This window comes from Anolis carolinensis, chromosome 3, assembly GCF_035594765.1.
Source record: "Anolis carolinensis isolate JA03-04 chromosome 3, rAnoCar3.1.pri, whole genome shotgun sequence".
Taxonomy (NCBI): Eukaryota; Metazoa; Chordata; class Lepidosauria; order Squamata; family Dactyloidae; genus Anolis; species Anolis carolinensis.
The window spans coordinates 232,728,024-232,747,605 of record NC_085843.1 but is presented as its reverse complement, the minus strand read 5'-3'; the positions used below and the strand labels follow the sequence as shown (position 1 = coordinate 232,747,605).

The 19,582-nt window shown below is 40.8% G+C and overlaps 2 protein-coding genes across 3 annotated transcripts in view; one reads left to right on the top strand and one right to left on the bottom strand.

Annotated features, from left to right (window-relative positions):
* Positions 1–1,087, bottom strand: part of dpcd (deleted in primary ciliary dyskinesia homolog (mouse)) — a 19,614-nt gene extending 18,527 nt beyond the window's left edge. For both annotated transcript variants that reach the window (XM_016995630.2, XM_016995629.2), the window contains exon 1: positions 952–1,087. In XM_016995630.2, the coding sequence (XP_016851119.1) occupies positions 952–1,015 (64 nt within the window). In that variant the 5' untranslated portion in view covers positions 1,016–1,087. The remainder of the gene's footprint in view (positions 1–951) is intronic.
* poll (DNA polymerase lambda) lies at positions 1,062–19,582 on the top strand. The gene is made up of 9 exons (XM_008116059.3): positions 1,062–1,150; positions 4,432–4,586; positions 4,871–5,165; positions 6,972–7,140; positions 8,160–8,471; positions 9,359–9,532; positions 11,703–11,831; positions 14,958–15,126; positions 16,780–19,582. Exons 2-9 carry the CDS (start codon positions 4,475–4,477, stop codon positions 17,142–17,144), a joined length of 1,725 nt encoding a protein of 574 aa, XP_008114266.2. The 5' UTR covers positions 1,062–1,150; positions 4,432–4,474; the 3' UTR covers positions 17,145–19,582.

Here is a 19,582-nt window from a genome sequence, read left to right as displayed (position 1 = left end):
CTGGCACAAGCTAGTCAAGGTGGTCCCAGTGGTGATGGCCACACTGGGTGCAGTGCCTCAAGACCTTGGCCTACACTTAAACACAATCAGCGCTGACAAAATTACCACCTGCAAGCTGCAGAAGGCCACCTGACTGGGATCTGCGTGCATTATTCACCGATACATCACACAGTCCTAGACACTTGGGAAGTGTCCGACGTGTGATCCAATTCAACAGCCAGCAGAGTGTCTGCTGTGGACTCATCTTGTTGTGTTTATAATAATAATAATAATAATAATAATAATGGTTGTAAAAGAAGAAGAGACCCCTTCTTCTCTTACAACCCCCTTCTGCCCTTGTGCTGTGGGGGCCGGGTAAATGGCTTCGATGGGCCGCATCCGGCCCCCGGGCCTTAGTTTGGGGACCCCTGTTCTAGAACATGGCCATACAGCCTGGAAAACTCACAGCAACCGAGATTTCAAGAGTGCTCGCTCCCAAACGCATACAGGAGTGTAGAGGGATGCACTCCAATCTATGTAAAGTTACACGAAACTGCATCTCATTGAATAATTATTTTCCCAAGTATCCAGCTTGGATTTTAAGATCAAGGTTGAGCATTTCTCATCTGGACTCCTGAAATATAGTTTGACACCAATTTAACCGCCATGGCTCAATGCTAAGGAATCTTGGTATTTGTAGTTTGGAGAAGGACCAACACTATTTGAGATGGCTAAGAGGCTTGGAAAATGACAACTCCCATGGTTCTATAGCACCGAAGCTACGTTCATTCTACAGCAGGCATGGGCAAACTTGGGCCCTCCAGATGTTTTGGACTACAACTCCTACGGCTGTTCGGAATTGTGGGAGTTGAAGTCCAAAACACCTGGAGGGCCCAAGTTTGCCCATGCCTGTTCTTCAGTGAATGAGAAGTCCCCCGCCCTCCTTCGCTGAGCTTCCTTCTCGCCTCTCACCATCGCTGACGAGGGCCGTCTTGCGAGCTCCACGTAAGGCCTCCAACCAGCTGGGGCCGGCCATGTTGTCGCAGCGGCGCTCGTTTCCATGGCAACCGCCGGGCACTTCCGGCTTTGCTGCTCTGACCCGGAAGGAACGCTCTGTGCGCGCGTCCTCCTCCAGCTCGGCTGTTGCGCCCACATCTCCCCCCTCCTTCCGGTAAGTGAACGAAGGGAAAGAACATCAACTGCAAGGAGGTTGCATGCCGCCTCTGGGAATTCATTTCCTCCATCTGCACTACAGAATTAATAAAGTTTGACACCACTTTTAACTGCTATGGCTCAGTGCTGTGGAAATCCAGGGGGTCTGTATTTTGGTGAGGCCCTAGCACTCTTTGGCAGAGGAGGCCCTTCCAGACAAGCCCTATATCCCAGGATCTGATCCCAGGTTTTCTGTTTATCCCAGATTATCTGGCAGTAGGGACTCACACAATCCAGTTTAAAGCAGAAAACCTGGGATCCTATCCTGGAATATAAGTTCCTGCCTGGGAGGGACCCTTGTAGAACCACACCTCCCAGGATTCCATAGCATTGAGCTGTGGCAGTTCAAGTCATGTCAAATTGCATTAATTCTGGGTTGTTGCGTGTTTTCCGGGCTGTATGGCCTTGTTCCAGAAGCATTCTCTCCTGACGTTTCACCCACATCTATGGCAGGCAGCCTCAAAGGTTATGAGGTATATTGGAAAACTAAGCAAGGGATGTTGATATATCTGTGGAAGGTCCAGGGTGGGAGAAAGAACTCTTGTCTGTTGGAGGCCAGTGTGCCTCCAACATTGAAATCCACAACCATATGGACAATTTCAACAGAAAGGAGGAAGCCATGAAAACGAACAAAATCTGGCTACCAGTATTAAAAAAAAAACCTCAAAAATCAGAACATTAAATAAGGAACAACACTCTAAAAACAGAGGAATTCCAGACATGAATAAATCAGGGGCAACTAACACCTCTGAACAAAAGATCCCCCCCCGGCAGGAAGAAGCCAGGACATGAATCTGGCAAGGCCATTAATGCTGATCAAGGTGATAGATTAAAACATTCACAGTGGCCTCCAACAGACAAGAGTTCCTTCTCCCACCCTGGACCTTCCACAGATGTATAAACCTTCATTGTGTAGTTTTTTTCCAATATACTTCACAACCTCTGAGGATGCCTGCTATAGATGTGGGCAAAACGTCAGGAGAGAATGCTTCTGTAACATGGTCATATACCCTGGAAAACACACAACAACCCTGTGATTCCGTCCATGAAAGCCTTTGACAATGCATTAATTCTGCAGTGTAGATGTAACCTCAGTCTGGGACCCCTTCCACACAGCTATATAAAGTCCCATATTATTTGCTTTGAACTGGATCACATGGCAGTGGTATTCTCCTTAGCTACCTATGGATAGAAGAGCTGAACTATTGTCAACATTAACAACCTCAGATATGCAGATGATACCACTTTGATGGCTGAAAGCAAGGAGGAGCTGAGGAGCTTTATAACCAAGGTGAAAGAAGAAAATGCAAAGGCAAGTTTCCAACATACCTCACAATCTCTGAGGATGGCTGCCACAGATGTGGGCGAAGCGTCAGGAGAGAAAACTTCTGGAACATGGCTATACAGCCCAAAAGACTTACAGCAACCCAGCGATTCTGGCCATGAAAACCTTCAATAATACAGTGAGGTGAAACCTTCTGAACAGGGCCACAGACAGCAAAACAAATACCACACAGGTGTTCACCCTTCCCTATGCTATCCCAAACTAGCAAATAAATACATATTTTCGGTTGGAGTTTCATTTTAAAATGTACCTATTTTGACTTAAATACAAATTCAGCTTAAGAACAAATGTATAGTACCTATCTTGTTCATAACTTTGGGACTGCCTGTAATTGGTACAGCCAGGGGGAGCCATGTCACACTGAATATAACAGAATTGGTGTCTTTTTACATGTGAGCATAGTATAAAGTCTAAAGCCTTTGACTGTGTGGATCATAATAAATTGTGGAAAGTTCTTGGTGGTGTGGGGATACCAAGTCACCTTATCTGTCTCCTGAGGAATCTGTATAACGACCAAGTAGCAACAGTCAGAACAGACCACGGAGCAACAGACTGGTTCAAGATTGGGAAAGGACTATAGCAGGGCTGTATACTCTCCCCCTACCTATTCAGCTTGTATACCGAACACATCATGCGACGTGCGGGGCTTGATGAATCCAAGGTTGTAGTTAAAATTGCTGGAAGAAACATTAACAACCTTAGATATGCAGATGATACTACTCTGATGGCTGAAAGTGAGGAGGAGCTGAGGAGCCTTATAACCAAAGTGAAAGAGGAAAGTGCAAAAGCTGAGTTGCAGTTAAACATCTAGAAGATTATAGCAGCCAGACTGATTGATAACTGGCAAATAAAGGGAGAAAACTTGGAGGCAGTGACAGACTTTGTGTTTCTAGGCACGAAGATTACTGCAGTCGCAGACTGCAGCCGGGAAATTAGAACACATTTACTTCTCGAGAGGAGAACAATGACCAACCTTGATAAAATAGTGAAGAGTAGAGACATGACACTGGTAACGAAGGTTCTCAATAGTTAAAGCAATGTTATTCCCCATAGTGACGTATGGATGTGCGAGCTGGAAGGCTGAGCAAAGGAAGATAAACGCCTTTGAACTGTGGTGATGGAGGAAAATTCTGAGAGTGCCTTGGACCGCAAGAAGATCCAACCAGTCCATACTCCAGGAAGTAATGCCCGGCTGCTCACTGGAGGGAAGGATATTAGAGGCAAAGATGAAGTACTTTGGCCACATCATGAGAAGAGAGGAAAGCTTGGGGAGATAATGATGTTGGGGAAAATGGAAGAAAAAAGGAAAAGCGGTCAACCAAGGGCAAGATGGATGGGTGGCATCCTTGAAGTGACTGCCTTGATCTTGAAGGAACTGGAGGTGGCAATGGCCGACAGGGAGGTCTGGTGTGGGCTTCTCCATGAGGTCACGAAGAGTCGGAAACGACTGAATGAATAAACAACATATTGTATATACTCAGCCTTCTATATCCACAGATTCTGCACCCATAGATTCAACAGCTATGGCTTGAAAATATAGGAAGGAAAACCCAAAAAAGTGAAGCTTGTTGTTGCTGAATGCCATTTTTACTATGCCACTCTATATAATAGCATCCATCGCCTTTAGTACCCTACATAGAGTCCTGAAAACAAGCTTCAGTGGATGCCAAGGGCCCATGAACATGTAACACACACTGATGTACTTTTTTAATGTCTTGGTCAGAACTGACTTGTCTGCTAAGCTGGTTAGCAGAACATCTAATTTATGGACTTCCATCCCTTTTGTTGTTGTGGCTGATGCATTTACTGGGATCTAGTAAACTGCTTTGGTACCATTAAGTGAAAGAAGGTGTATTTATAAACAAACTCTTTGCTATCTTTACCTACACTTTCAGCTAGGTTGCTTACTTGTCCCCGGGAAGCAGCTATCTATGTTTCATGGAGCTCCAAGGAATTGTCAAAGCTTTCCCGAAACGAAAAAAAACAAGAGATGATTCACCAAAGGTAGTGCCTTCAAAGGTACTGAAAGATGAAGCTGGGAACAAACAAGGTATGTTTAGCTAGAGAAACTACGTGGTAGTCTTCCCATTCTGTCAAGATGATTAGGAACAACTAGTTTTTCATGTAAATTAGTTCTTTTTGAGAGTTATAACTTACACTTGGGAAATTCCAATTAAGTAGACATTTGTACAGTTATTCTGCTTTAATATATTGGTTGTGTGTTCTACAAAAAACACTCCTCCTTTACTCTCCTTATGGCTGTCAGATTGTCACTAGTCAGATAAGATTTTAAACTGATCTCCACTATGTTGAACCTTTGGCTTTTATGAGCAGGGTGGATGGAGCCCATCACAATCTACGTTCTGCAAGCTGGAGTTGGCCAGGCCAGGGCTGAGATCTTCCGGAAACAGATCCTCCAGAATGGGGGAAGCATCTGCAGCCAGATTTCCCCAGAGGTGACACATGTTATAGTGGACGAAGGCATGGATTGTGAACGGGCATTCCGGCTCCTCCGACTCACCAAATTACCCAAAGGATTGCAACTGGTAAAAGCATCCTGGCTGAGTTCCTGCATTTCAGCACAGCAGCTTTTGGATACTACTGGTTATAGCCTCTTCATTCCAGAGAAGTAGGAGCTTTTATATTTCATCTGATTTTATATGACTGGATGTTATTATGATATTACTATATGCGCACATACTATATTCATAAACCACTTGATTTTTTTCTTTTTTCTTGCTACAACAACTTTCTAGAACTAGTATTTTTGGGATCAAATGAGTGAAAAGAGATGTATTTGAAATGAAGTAAATTGTTGGGTAGTATGGACTGGCCTCCACTTTTAAAATACTTTTACACTTTTAAAATGTAACAGCTTGTTTAATTATACCTGGATGATAATTTTTTTATCATCCAGTTTTTAGCTTTATTTTCTTTTGTTTTTTGCTTAAATATTTATATTTTGCCCTCTGGCTAAAGATCTCAGGGTTTTAGCCTTTAAACTAACTTGGCTAATTTAAAAGCTAAAACATATTAAACAACTAAACAAGTTTTATAAAAGGACAGATTTAAAACTTTTTAAATGATTCAAAACCATGCACATATCTGGGTTTGCGTAAGACCAATTGAGACCGTAAGGCTTAAGTGAACGGCCTTGTTTTTACTGGGCACCAGAATGATGCCAAAACTGACACCAGTTGGGTCTCCAACAAAGAAGACATCATATAACTGGAGTGCAACAGCAGAAAGGGTTTTTTCTTGATTTACCTTTATTATAGTTTGCTTTGAATTTCATTCAAAAATTCTACAAACTATTATTATTATTATTATTATTATTATTATTATTATTATGGGAGCAGAATGGGGAATAAATAAACAGGTCATATGTATGAAAAATTGTTATAACTAAATCTTTATCTTCAGTGGAGATTAAAGCAGTCAGATAACTCACATGAGGGTACATGACTTTATGTGTAATCATACAGCTGTGAAATTTCAGAAATGGCCTTCTAATGCACTCCTCAGATCCCTTTGATCGTGTAGATTATTTTTTTATGTACAAACCGAAATACTTACTGAGATTCATGGTAGGACTTCCATATTTTAATTCATTTTTACTTTTAAAAGTAAGAGGGGTGTGGGGGTGGTTTATAATGTTTGAACTCAGCATGAATTCATTGAGCAACAGCAGGGAAGATGTGACTCTCTTGTTGCTGAACTGTCATGTCTGAAAGATCTGGTCAACATAGTTTGTGATGAGAGATTATAAGAGCTCTAGTTCAACATCTGCTAGGCCTCTTGTTCTCTATGTGCGTCGAAGAAACTAAACACATTCACCAAATCCAAAATGTTAAGACTAGAGATTGGAAAAATTAGTTTTTTTTCCGTTCCCAGAATCTCCCAGGCAGAAATGGTCACTGATCATAGTGGTTGGGAGATTATGAGTTGTAATCCTGAAACATTAACTTTTCCTGAGGGTTGAAAAAGATTCACCCAGCCTCTTGTTTTGTGCACAAAATATTGTGTATAAAATTATCTTCAGCCTATGAGAATAAATTGCATATGGAGCATAAATGAATTTTGTGTTTTGACTTTTGGCCCCATCTCCAAGAGAGTGCATTATGTATATGCAAGTATTCCAAAATTGGAAATATAAAACACTTCTGATTCCAAGTATTTGAAATAAGATACAGTATACTCAACCTGCATTTTTCTGTTTAATAGCTGAAAATAAGTATTTGAAAATATAGACCTTTGGAGGTGAGGGCTTGCTCCAGCTTCTCGAAAACCACTGTAGTGACCAGTTGATATCTAGCCACAGGGTTAAAGTGTGATCCTTACTCACCTTTTCTGGTTTCTCCAGTTTATTGTTAGGGAAAGAATAAATGCCTTGAAATCCAGTGAATGTGTTTTGTTGTACATGGACTCTTGGCAGGTATATGGATGAAGAAGGCCATTCAAAGAAACAATCTCAATATCTCGATAAAAAGACGATCCACCCTCAAATAGAGAATGCAGTCTTGGAGCTAAAAGCTGAACCACAATCAGGGGCCAATGTTCCTTTCAGTGATGTAGACCCTTCAGGAGAGCAAAAAGACAAAGAGGTTGGTTTAGTAGTAGTTTTCCACTTTGTGGCTTTTGAATATTTTTGACCAGGAATTTCCTAACAAGATTAATAAATATCAAGATGTAAATTTCTAGATGTAAATTTCTAGATATTTTGAAGCTGGCGTGGTAGTTTTTTGTAAGATATTCCTCACAAAATAAATAGAAATTTCATTTTTTTTAAAAGCTATATTAACTCCTTTACAAATTCAAAATTACTTTGATACTTCAGAAACGTAAAATGTATTAGGTAGGTAATACGATGCAATTATACAGTTTGGGGTATACAATTATTATTACTATTATTATTATCATTATTTGTATCCCACCTTTCTCCCCGTGGGGACTCACAGCCACACAATCTGGCCACATTTGGTATATTAAAACTATAGTTCATTTAGACTGCAGTTAAAAACTGAATTAAATGTATACATTTTGTTAGAGATGTAGTTACTTTTTTATTGACTTTTCTACTTTATGAAAGACAGGCAAAATAAAACTAGAAAAAACTATCAACATCAGTAAAACCTAGAACCTAATTTTGTCTTCTCCAGTTCCACCTTCATTTCAATAAGATATAGATACAAAGACTAGGGATTGCAGTGATCAGATGCTATACATTATCTTACATGAAAGTCTTCAGTTTTATTGTTTTTAGAAATTATTTTAGGGGAGTATAATGTGAGTTGTCGAAGGCTTTCATGGCCAGAATCACAGGGTTGTTGTATGTCTTTCGGGCTGTGTGGCCATGTTCCAGAAGCATTCTCTCCTGACGTTTCGCCCACATCTATGGCAGGCATCCTCTGAGGATGCCTGCCATAGATGTGGGCGAAACGTCAGGAGAGAATGCTTCTGGAACATGGCCACACAGCCCGAAAGACATACAACAACCCAGTATAATGTGAACTTTTTTATTCACTAGTCTAAAACAAAATACTCCAAAAATCCTTGCACTTCATAACTATTTGGACAGGTGGTAGCTGTATTTTGTAGCTTTGTCTTCTGTGTCTCTCCAAAGGTGATCTCAGATGATGAAGGAATGGAGGAAGAAGACCGTATGGTTACCCTGGGAGAACTAGAAGCACTGAAGTCAGGCCAAAACCCTAACAACACTTTCTCAGGAGGTTCTCCTGTGGTGCCTCCCACTGGCAAGTGGGTTTGTGCTCAGTCCTCTGAAAGCAAGAAAATGAATCATAATCAGTCCATTACAGAGAAGCTGGGGTTGCTGGAAAAAGCCTACTCTGTCCAAGGGGACAAGTGGAGGTCTCTAGGTTACTCCAAAGCAATTAACGCACTAAAGAGTTACCACAAGCCAGTCACATCTTATCAGGTAAATGGGAAAGATCTCTTTCCAATCAAATCTCTTTCTAGGGTTGCATCTTCTCTTTCAAATATTCATAGCCTTGCTGCTGTTACTCGTAGCAACTGCTGAGTGAGCAGTTACTATTCTGTTGCTATTTTGTCCACTTTTTAGAGAGAGAGAGAGACCCTCTGAGTATGGGGAAGCACCAAAAACATGCTACAACTGGCTTTTTAAAGGGGGAACAGAGAATGTCTAAGATTGTCTAGTTGTTTTTGTGTGCCTTCAAGATGTTTTCTTGGCAATATTTGTTCAGAGGGGGTTTACTTTTGCCTTCTCTGAGGCTGAGACACTCTGACTTGCCCAAGGCCACCCAGTGGGTTTCCATGGCTGAATGGTCCCTAGAGCAGGGCCTCTTAATTTTTTCCATTTGAAATCCCTTTTTGCCCGAGAAATTTTTATGTAATCTTGGTTTTAGATGTATATAAAATAGGCATAAAAATCAAACATTTACAGATGTCAAATCAGCATTTTCAAGGCTTGCTAAACAGGCTGATTTCCCCTTTTTATGAAGTATAGCTAAATATCTTCTGCAGAGCCCACTAACACTACACAACAGATTTGTGTAAATGTCTAAAACAGCCACTAGGTGGCATTCAGAAACTTTTTCCTGTTACCAAATTTTTGAGACCCAGCATTGAACTCAGAGGACCCCATTTGGTGTCAGAACTCACAGTTTAAGAAGCAGTACTCTAGTTAGTGCTCAAATCATTACATACAGCCTCTCAGGGTTTTGGTCCCAAAAATAATTTTTCTAACCTCTGAACATAAGGAAGAGATACTTAAATTGACTATAGTAATTCAATCTTGCAGGCTTTTTTTCCTTGGCCAAACATTATTTTGTGGGCTTCTTTCAGGAAGCCTGTAAGATCCCTGGAATTGGGAAGAAGATGGCAGAAAAGATTATGGAGATCCTGGAGAGTGGCCACCTTCGAAAGCTTGACCACATCAGCGAGAGTGTGTCAGCACTGGAAGTGTTTTCCAATATCTGGGGAGCAGGAGTGAAGACTGCTCAAATGTGGTACCAGCAGGTAATGTCTTCTCCTGTTTTACAGTAATCAGCCTTGCAATAATTGTTGCCATATTCTGCATCTGAAGAAGTAGATTTAGGCCTCTTCCACACAACTAAATAAAATCCCACATTTTCTGCTTTTAACTGGAATATATGGCATTGTGAAGTCAGATAACCCATTTCAAAGCAGATATTGTGGGATTTTGTGCCTTGATATTCTTGGTTATATGGCTGCGTGGAAGGGCCCTTAGTCTATGAAAACTTGTGCTGTCAATTCTATTATCTCACTTAGTCTCTAAGATCCTTCAAGATCCCTTTGCATGTTGCTACCGTATATTTGCTGTCATTATAGTTATACTTTGGCATTGCTACAAGGCACTAAATGTGAGATTTTTTACATAGCCTTGGTTACTGCTTCTAGCATGAAAAATAACTGTGAATGTGCTATAAGTGACATCTGAATTATTATTTGTTATCTTGCCACTGAGGTCAGAAAGTATTAGCATTCTTACTGTTTTAAACTTTATTTGTTCCCCAGTTTTACCCCAGAACAGGGATTCAAGGCAGCTGACAAACTGGGTACAAAACAGTTAAATGTACAAAAATTCACCATTAAAATAAAATTAAACTATTAACAATATTTAAATGAATTAAAACACAAGTGTAAATGATAAAATAGTTAAAATTGTACAATTTGAACAATACAGCACCATTTTCTGGGCTTCACCTTCCAGGAAGGAATGGACTCACTGTAAAACTGCCTCCCAAATTCCATCCAGCAAAGTAGCCCAGAATTATACCATACTTAATGGTATTAAAAGTCTCAAAGTGTTTGCCTTTGAAGAGGGCTTCATTTCTAGTAAAGGTAAAGGTTTTCACCTGACATTAAGTCTAGTTGTTTCTGACTCTGTGGGTTGGTTCTCATCTCCATTTCTAAACCGAAGAGCCGGTCTTGTCCATAGATACCTCTAAAATCATGTGGCCGGCATGACTGCATGGAGTGCTGTTACGTTCCCACTGGAGCAGTGGCTATTGATCTACTCATATTCACATGTTTTCGAACTGCTTGGTTGGCAGAATCTGGGGCTAACAGTGGGAGCTCACCCTGCTCCCCAGATTCGAACTTTAATCCGCTGCTCTACCGGGGGCTCAATTTCTAGTAGCCAGTGGTTATTGTCTATTTATTTATTTGCACTATTTATATTCCACCCTTCTCACCCCGAAGGGGACTCAGGGTGGATCACAATGCACATATAACTTGGCAAACATTCAATGCCATTAGACATAGGACATATATAGACTGACACAGAGGTAATTTAACATTCCAGGTTCCGGCTTCATGAGGGTATGCTCGATTCCGGCCCAGGGGGAGCTGCCAATTCACTGTCCACTTGTGACACCGAGTCCTTGATGGAGTACTTCCTCATTCTTCTGTACACTGCTGGAAGTTTTTATGGTGTCCTAAATTAATTAAATTAGCCTCCCCGCATAAAGCGGAACCTAAATTTCCTACTCGACAGATGCAACTTTCGGGCTGCATAGGTCAACAGCAAGCTAGACTATTAATGGTCGGGAGCTTACTCCAACCTGGGCTGGCTTCGAACTCATGACCTCTTGGTCAGTAGTGATTTATTGCAGCTGGCTACTAACCAGCTGCGCCACAGCCCAGTCCACACATGTTCATGAAGTTAATTGTCTCTGAGTAAGACTACTATGAAATTTTTGGTGTCACAGTGTTGTGAGGTTTACCAGATCTATTATGAAAATATAGCTGCAGTTATGTTCTCCTCAGTGTTCTTAATATCATATCTCATTGCTGTTTGCATCTGCCTTGTTTTTCGCGTCATCAGGAACAATGTTGTATCCTTGCTAGTTGTGGCAGCTATGGCTCTTTCTGGCCACTTGCAAAGGATTGCATTTGGGTTCACACTTGGGTTCTTTTTGCTCCCAAACTTTCAAAGATGCCCCCAGTTTTGGAGCATTGACCTGGTTGATGCCAGTGATGATGGATTAGCAACTATTACTTGTAGTTCCCAGTGAAGGGCTAAAGCCCAAGACTGTCTACTGGGCAGAAGATAGGTTCCCTTTCAAGCCCTTCAGGGTACTAGAATGGGTTCAATTCATGACTCTTAGGAGGGATTACTCAAAAGGAAGTTCTGTTCTCTGAGTTTCCTGTGTACTCTGGGCAGGGTTTCCGTACTCTGGATGATGTCCGCACTAAGGCCTCACTCACCCGCCAACAGGCCATTGGCTTGAAGCACTATGAGGACTTTGTGGAGCGTATGCCGAGGGAAGAAGCTGCTGAAATTGAGCAGACAGTAAGTATCTGAATAAGGACTGTGGCTAGGGCACCTTTAAGGCAGTGAAGGTATGGCTTTCCTTCTTGCTGCTTATGCCCGTGCCTCTGAATTTGGTGCTATTCTGTTATATTTTGCCATTTCATTTTGTGTTTAATTTAATTTAATTTAATTTAATTTAATTTAATTACTATATTTCTACCCTGCTCTTCTCAACCCAAAGGGGACTCAGAGCGGCTTACAGTTTGCCCACTTCAGTACCACATTGCAAATACACAGTGTATAAATATAATACAATACAAATCAAAGCATATTTAACATAAACTATAAGACAAAAATCACACAAAGCATAATAACGTCCAGAATTAAGCTATAAATAAGTATTAAGCATTAGGTTGGTAAAGGTTTTCCCCTGACGTTAAGTCCAGTTGTGACCAACTCTGGGGGTTGGTGCTCATCTCCATTTCTAAGCCGAAGAGCTGGCGTTGTCCGTAGACACCTCCAAGGTCATGTGGCCAGCATGACTGCATGGAGCGCCGTTAAGCATTAAAAACATTTAAAACCAATTACAATTATTGTGGAGAATCATCAGTTAAATAGTATATTTCGCTAAGCTCAGTCATCAGTAATAATCAGTGAAGTCTCCACAAAATAAATAAAAATAAAATAAAATCTGAAAACAAAAACAAAAGTCTCCACGAAAGCCTAGGAGGAACAGAGTCAAAAGTTGAGCGTCGCAGAGAAGTCAGCAGCCCCAAGCCAAGTCAAGCTCAGTACTAAATTGATGGTCCAAGGGGGACTGGTTGGTAAAATTTCCCAGTACTGTTGTTCTATCCATGACTTGAAGTAACTTCAGGCAATGGCTACCTAGAGGCGAGGTCACAGCATGGTAGTGGGAAATGACGGCGATGGTAGAGCGGCTCTACTGCATCCCTTTCTCCAGGTCGATGCTGGGCAATGGGAGGAAAGGCTGAGTGGAGCGCAGCTCAGGGAAGCCACCAATCTGGTCGCAGCACTCGTTGCTCTCACCAGTGATCCGGTCTGCGTGAGACCATAGGTGCCCCAATGGAATCAGGCCTTCAGTAGAACGCTAGTCAGCCCTTTCTTTCTATTACCTCTTTCAATCAATCAGTTCATTAATAGTTTATTGACTACCTTGGCCTCCTAGTTGAGTCTCCTGACAAGTCATAAGTGAGACTTCATGTGTAAAAAGATGGAAGTGAGGCTGTCACTTGCTTACCTTACCTTAGTCTCTGGGTGGATGAACCGAACATCTGCAGCTGAATTCAAATTCAATATATATTAACATATATTTTTTTGCTTGTAAGATGACAGATCTGTTTTAGAAACCTCCAGTTTGTTCTGCTAGTCCTTAGACTGCCTCATGGCAGGCTAGAAGTGCAAAGCACCTTCTAAGTCTTTGTAGTGCTTCTTGTGGTGAGGAAAGGAGGCATTGCTAGCCATCTAAGCAAGTCCTCTTTCTTCTTTTCTCTGGACTTGGCCAGAATCCTGTCCTGGGCTCTTAGGGTACTAAAACATTTGAGTGGTAGACACATATCAAAACCACAAGAAGCGTTTTCATTGCTTCTTCTGTAGGCTGAAATTGCCATGGCAGCACTGGGCAGCGTAACACTGTCAGTCAGTCACAGTGCCTGCCCTGGAAGAATACATGGTTGCCAGGTAGGGCATCACTCCTGACATAGGATTAAAGTTCTTTGGGGTCTCTTCTGCGAATGGAGTTGACCCATTGTGGGTTTGATGCGATTACCCTTCTCTTGCCCACCTCGGGTGAAGAGACAAGAGGATGAAGGGATTAACCACCGACTGTCATGAGATCCAAGGTGCTATGTGGAGCTGGCTGCTTTCAAGAAAACTTAATTGAAAATGCGAAAGAACTAGATCTACATTAGAAAAGCCATGAAAGCTATCCCCATATGTTGCAGGGCAAAGGTTAATGGGTTTATCTCTCACTAATGAAGGATGATCCTAGAGACTGACAAGGGGTACTCACCCTCCAAACTGCCTCGCACTCCCCCATGAACCCTTTATGTTCTGAAGCAGCAATCACGTCTTTGTCTAGTAAAGTGGGTGATTGGCACCATAATGCCCATAATCCTACATACCCAAATCCCCTTCAAATTATGCTTGAATGAAGCCATCAGACACACCGGCCTTGGGATGCTGCAGGATGAAGAACTCATCTTTGGGCCCAAATTCGTTGTGAGTCCCTATACTTGGTCTGTTTTTCATTTGTGAGAAGACATGGAACTCCCCATCACACTGCTGAAGCTCATTCCATAAAACAAAACCTCTCAAAAGCAGGAGACGACCAGCTTTAGGCAACACCAAAATAGGGTCGCCTTCTGCATCAATCTGAGGTATCCTGACTAGCCAGAAAACATACTGTATTGTGTGTTACATGTTTTGCTACTGTTTGATTAAAGGAAAATCAGAAATACTTTGTCTATAGATCAGAAAATCATTTTCTTGGAATAGAATTCCTCAGTATTCCAGTTACTTGGGTAGGGATTGTTGGAGTTTCAGTTTAAAAAAGAAACATTTCCAAGCTCTGATCTGCTCCCCCTATTCTAAGCTAACATAATTTCTTGCACTACTTGGTTTGGTCCAGCTGCCCAGAATTGTAACATCCCATGGTTTGGGAAGATTACTGCTGTCATGTTGCAAGCTATTGAAAGAACAGCTGGGTTTTGAGGCAGCTTAAAAAGTATATACTTGTATTCTGCATTTTCCTTGCCTTTTGTCATTTACCATCCTGCGAATCTTTGTGTTTACTTGTAGGTATGAAGTAGGCTTTCAAGTTCAAGGGCAGTTTATGGTATATTTACAGTGTCGCTAGATGAAGCAGTATACTTTAGTCTGCTGTGGTTCCATGATTAGTGCAAATGATGGAATTCATCTTTGTTGATACAAAATTTGAGTTATAGAAGGAAGCTCCAGAATTTATCTTGCATTTTTCTTTGTATTTGAGTTTAAATACATGTTTGTATTTAAATAACACTTTTTATTTATTTATAGTAAACACAATGGTGCTGGGTAACTGAATTATCTCATTGGGTAGTAATGAAAAGAAACTTGTAATTTGATAATGTGTCTCAATTCATTGCTCTGATCTCCCTTTTCTTCAAGGTTAGAGAAGCAGCACAGTCTATCCAACCTGGGCTAGTGTGCGTTGCATGTGGCTCATTTCGGCGGGGAAAGTCCACTTGTGGGGACGTAGATGTGCTGGTGACTCACCCCGATGGACACTCCCACCAAGGAGTATTCAGCAAGCTACTTGACTGTCTTCGGAAGCAGGGTATGGGACTGTCAGTTGAACTCCAGTGGAGGGATAGATGTCTAGTTGTCTAGCTTCTTTGCACCTTTGAACAATTTGAAATAGTAAGAATAAGTTGGTCTTAGCAATTCATCGTGATTGGAAAATATCGAATACTTGCTACTTTATTAGAAGAAGCCTTCTTCCCCTCTTACACATAGCTGGAATAGATCATGGGCTCATGGCTTGAAATACCATAAGGAAAGAAGGCTGTATTGTTTGCTTCAATTTAACAGTACAGATTATTCTGTTTCTTGAAATTCTTCTTTACAAAAATGTTAAAGGTCTGGAATGTCGCCTTTTAAAAATTTTCTAATACTCTCCAAATGCAAAGTCAACCAGTGAATAAGATGAATCTCTTACCAAATTAATGCCATCTTGAGCTCTTTGTTGTTTTTGTCAGAGATTAGACTGATTTTAACTTAATTTTATTTATATCCTACTTTGTTGCTAGCATGACACCCATGGTTGCTTCTAACAAGTGCCATTAAAATCTTACTAATGCAAAGGCTTTTTAAAAAAATGAAGAATTGTATTAATAGCAGTTTAATTTGTTTTTAAAAGATGAAAGCACAGCACATCCCACTAAAAGACCCTTCTGGTACCTGGGTTAAGAACTAAAGAACTGTCAGCAGAAAGAGGACAAAGAAGAGGCCAACTGAAGCTCCTGCGGGATGGAGTTCCTTAGAATGATTTTCTATGTCCTTGCCAAACATGCTCATGCTGGTAGTAGGACTGAGAAAAAGCCCTCCCTTGAAGGGCATAACATTTATTCAGGGTCATATAGACAGATAAGGTCTTTAGGATGGTCCAGACCCAGGTCATGATTCAAAGGCCATAACCAGCATTGTGAATTCTGCTTCAAGACAGACTGGTAACCAGTGAAGCTGTTTCAACAAGGGAGTTATGGTGTTGAAGTGTTTGGTGGATCCTTCTTCAATAGCCTGGCTTAGCTAAGTGCCTGACATTATTTCTGGAAATATATTCCCTGAGGATTTGAATGCCTGTGGTCCTGAGTGGGTAATTCAGGTCACAACACTCAATACCATGAAATTTCATAGTAATGTAAATGTATTCATTTAGATCACTATGTAACACAGTTTTTGTTCCTGGGTTATAAATGTCATTTCCTAATCGGTTCTGTCATAAAAACATGGAAAAGGCTTATTAAATTGCTAAATCTTTGTTTTTGCGGGACATCCCACAGCATATTTTGCTACAGTTTTTCAATGAATATCTCATTGAGTCTTAACCAATTCAAGATAGTTTGTGGCAGCCACAAAAACAAAGTTTCTGGACAATAACAATTACTTTCAAAGTAACTACCACACAATTAAGCAGGAAAGGACACTTTCAAACCAGGAACAGATTCCCCCCCCCCCCCCCCAAATTTTGTTCTATAGTATTATTAAATGTATTCATGGGAAGAAAGGGAAGGAAAGGAAAAGGAAGGAAGGAAGGACGGAAGACCTGCAAATCATAATGGTCAGGCAAGATCCCAGTACTTAGAACATCAGGCAGAGAACCTCCATCCATTCCAATGCAGGCTTACCTTTGGACAGGGAGACATTACAGTACTTTGCAGTAATCCAGCCAACTAGTCCTACCCTTACAGACTTGTGCTTTTCTCCTCAGGCTTTCTCACAGATGACCTTGTGAGTCAGGAAGACAGTGGAAATCAAAAAAAGTACCTTGGGGTCTGCTGTCTGCCAGGCTCAGACAGGCGTCACCGCCGTCTGGATATCATTGTGGTGCCCTACAGTGAGTTTGCTTGTTCCTTGCTCTACTTCACTGGCTCTGCCCATTTCAATCGCTCCATGCGCGCTCTGGCCAAGACCAAGGGCATGAGTCTGTCAGAGCATGCCCTCAGCAGAGGTGTGGTACGTGGGCATGGTGGCCTCAAAACAGTACCGGGCCTTGCTCTGCCCACTCCTACTGAGAAGGATGTATTCTTGCTTCTTGGACTACCTTACCGGGAGCCACAAGAGAGGGACTGGTGAGAAAAAGATGGAGAGCAGACCCACGATGCCTCCTGAATGCTGCGCCGCAGGCCTGCCTGATGCCTTGACCAAGGAGCTGTAGGTACTGAAGAAGGTGGTTGTGTAAACAGCTGGTTCTTTTTATGCTGCTGAGTGTTGACACTCTTGCCTTGGAAAAGCCCACGTTTCTGAATGTATTTCATGGGCTTTAGTGGGATTGTAAGGAGAGCAACATAAAGAATCGAAAACCTACCTCACTACTCAAACAGGAAACTGTTGTGAAACATTTGCACACTGAAAACCTTATTTAATAATAATAATAATAATAATAATAATAATAATAATAATAATTATTATTATTATTATTATTATTATTATTATTATTATTATGGAGCACAATACTCCTGATCGTGGAAAAAAAAAGTATGGATTGTCAGTATTGCAATCCCAGGCAACAGCAGGATTTATGAGAAGCAACTGGAAAAGCTTATATAATATAAAGATTTAAAGATTGAACTGCAAAGATTCTGGCACAAGCCAGTAAAGGTGGTACCAGTTGTGATCGGCACACTGGATGCAGTGCCTAAAGACCTTGGCCAGCACTTGAAAACAATTGGTGCTGACAAAATTACCGTCTATCAGCTGCAAAAGGCTCAGATCTGCACACATTATTCGCCAATGCATCACATAGTCCTACACACTTGGGAAGTGTCTGACATGTGATCCAATGCAAAAGCCAGCATAGTGATCTCATTTGCTGTGTACCAATCTTATTATTGGGTATCAAATAATAATAATAACAATAAAAGCACTAATAATAATCTTTAATTATAACCCACCCTATCTTCCCCTAGGGGACTCAGGGCGGTTTCCAAACAAAAGTGGCAAACATTCAATGCCATAATAATGACACAACCCAATCGAGATAATACATGAAACAACTTCAAGGAAAACTTATAATAACTAGCCAAAATGAGTAAAAATAAGTAATTAAATAAAACATCTAATCATACACATTTACACCATAATAAAATCAAATAGGAAGAAGGTGGAGAGTGCACAGATTTTAAAGAATGGGTTTTTAAGACACCTTCAAGAACTTTGCAAAGGCCCCATCCTTTTGGTGTTGTGAAAGCTGCTGCTTTTCCCAGTCATGGAAGTGCTTTCTCTCTCTTTTGTACAGCTGTATGACTATATTGTATTGAGATCTGTTGCAAGGATGGGTACCTTGTTTCCCTGTTGAGTGATATTCATAAGCATTCATGTAATGGCACACAGGTAACTCAGCTGTTAAACTGCCAAGGATAAAGATATGCCACTACAAAAATATATTTAGTTAGCAGAGTTTTAAAGATGTTTCTTTAAAGTTGAAATTGCAGTTGCCCAAAACATACAGTGTTGTCCCGAAAATAAGACAGTGTCTTATATTAAGTTTTGCTCTCAAAGATGCACTAGATCTTATTTTCAGGGGATGTCTTATTTTTCCATGAAGAAGAATTCACATTTATTGGTGAATAAAAAAATGAACATATATTATATACTGTACAGTAATTGTCATCACAAACCAGTATAACCAGACAAACTGTGAATCCTATCAAGAATTTCTTGTTACTACCATGTACAACAATCTATGGTATGTACCTTGACCAATCCTGCATGCTGTGGTGTTCTGTTTGGTGGGCATGCTTTCAAACAAAAGCTTTGCTAGGTCTTACTTTCAGGGGAGGCCTTATATTTAGCAATTCAGGAAAACCTCTACTAGGTCTTATTTTCAGGGAATGTCTTATTTTCGGGAAAACAGGGTATACACTCCCTTGAAACCTCTTAGTTAAAATATGCTCTCAGAGATTAAAAAAAACAAAGTCTTCTTTGAAAAATAACATCTTGTTTACTCACAAACATCTTGTATTCACCATACAGGCACATTTCTTATAAAGGTTCAGTTATAGATAAGATGTAGTTCTCTGTGTTGAGTACGCAGGGTATCATTCTTAATCAATAGTCCATAGTCTTTAAATATAGTTGTACTCACTGAAGTCCAAATAGATACATGCGTCCACCTCCACTAAAGTGTAAAACAGACTCAATACAAAATGGAGTCCTGAGTCTGAACATGCTCAGTACAATCACATGTCTATAACCACATCAAAAAGGTCAGTCAAACTGGCAAATCAACATACACATAGAATACAGATTAGCAAAGATATACATTAATAGAGAAATAGTGAAAGACTTGGGAGGTTGCTATTTCCAACACACTCTTCCCTTCGCATTAACAAATGAAAAGATTGGCTGAAATACATCTTAGTTCTAGCTAAGAAGTCCAGCATTTGCACAGCCAGACAGGATCCCATACCCTATTTGACCATGATTTGCCTCCATTGATTCTTTCTGCTCTGTGTTGCTTTTGAAACAGATATATCTGTGATCTCTAACATGTAATAAAACCTTTAAACATG

What these genes read in the sequence shown, in the direction of transcription:
- poll (XM_008116059.3), top strand. Translation starts at nt 4,475, where the DNA reads ATGGAGCTCCAAGGAATTGTCAAAGCTTTCCCGAAACGAAAAAAAACA. An exon ending in AGCCTCTTCATTCCAGAGAA is followed by an intron (nt 5,166 to 6,971) that starts GTAGGAGCTTTT and finishes GACTCTTGGCAG; the next exon opens with GTATATGGATGAAGAAGGCC. An exon ending in TGACTGTCTTCGGAAGCAGG is followed by an intron (nt 15,127 to 16,779) that starts GTATGGGACTGT and finishes TTTTCTCCTCAG; the next exon opens with GCTTTCTCACAGATGACCTT.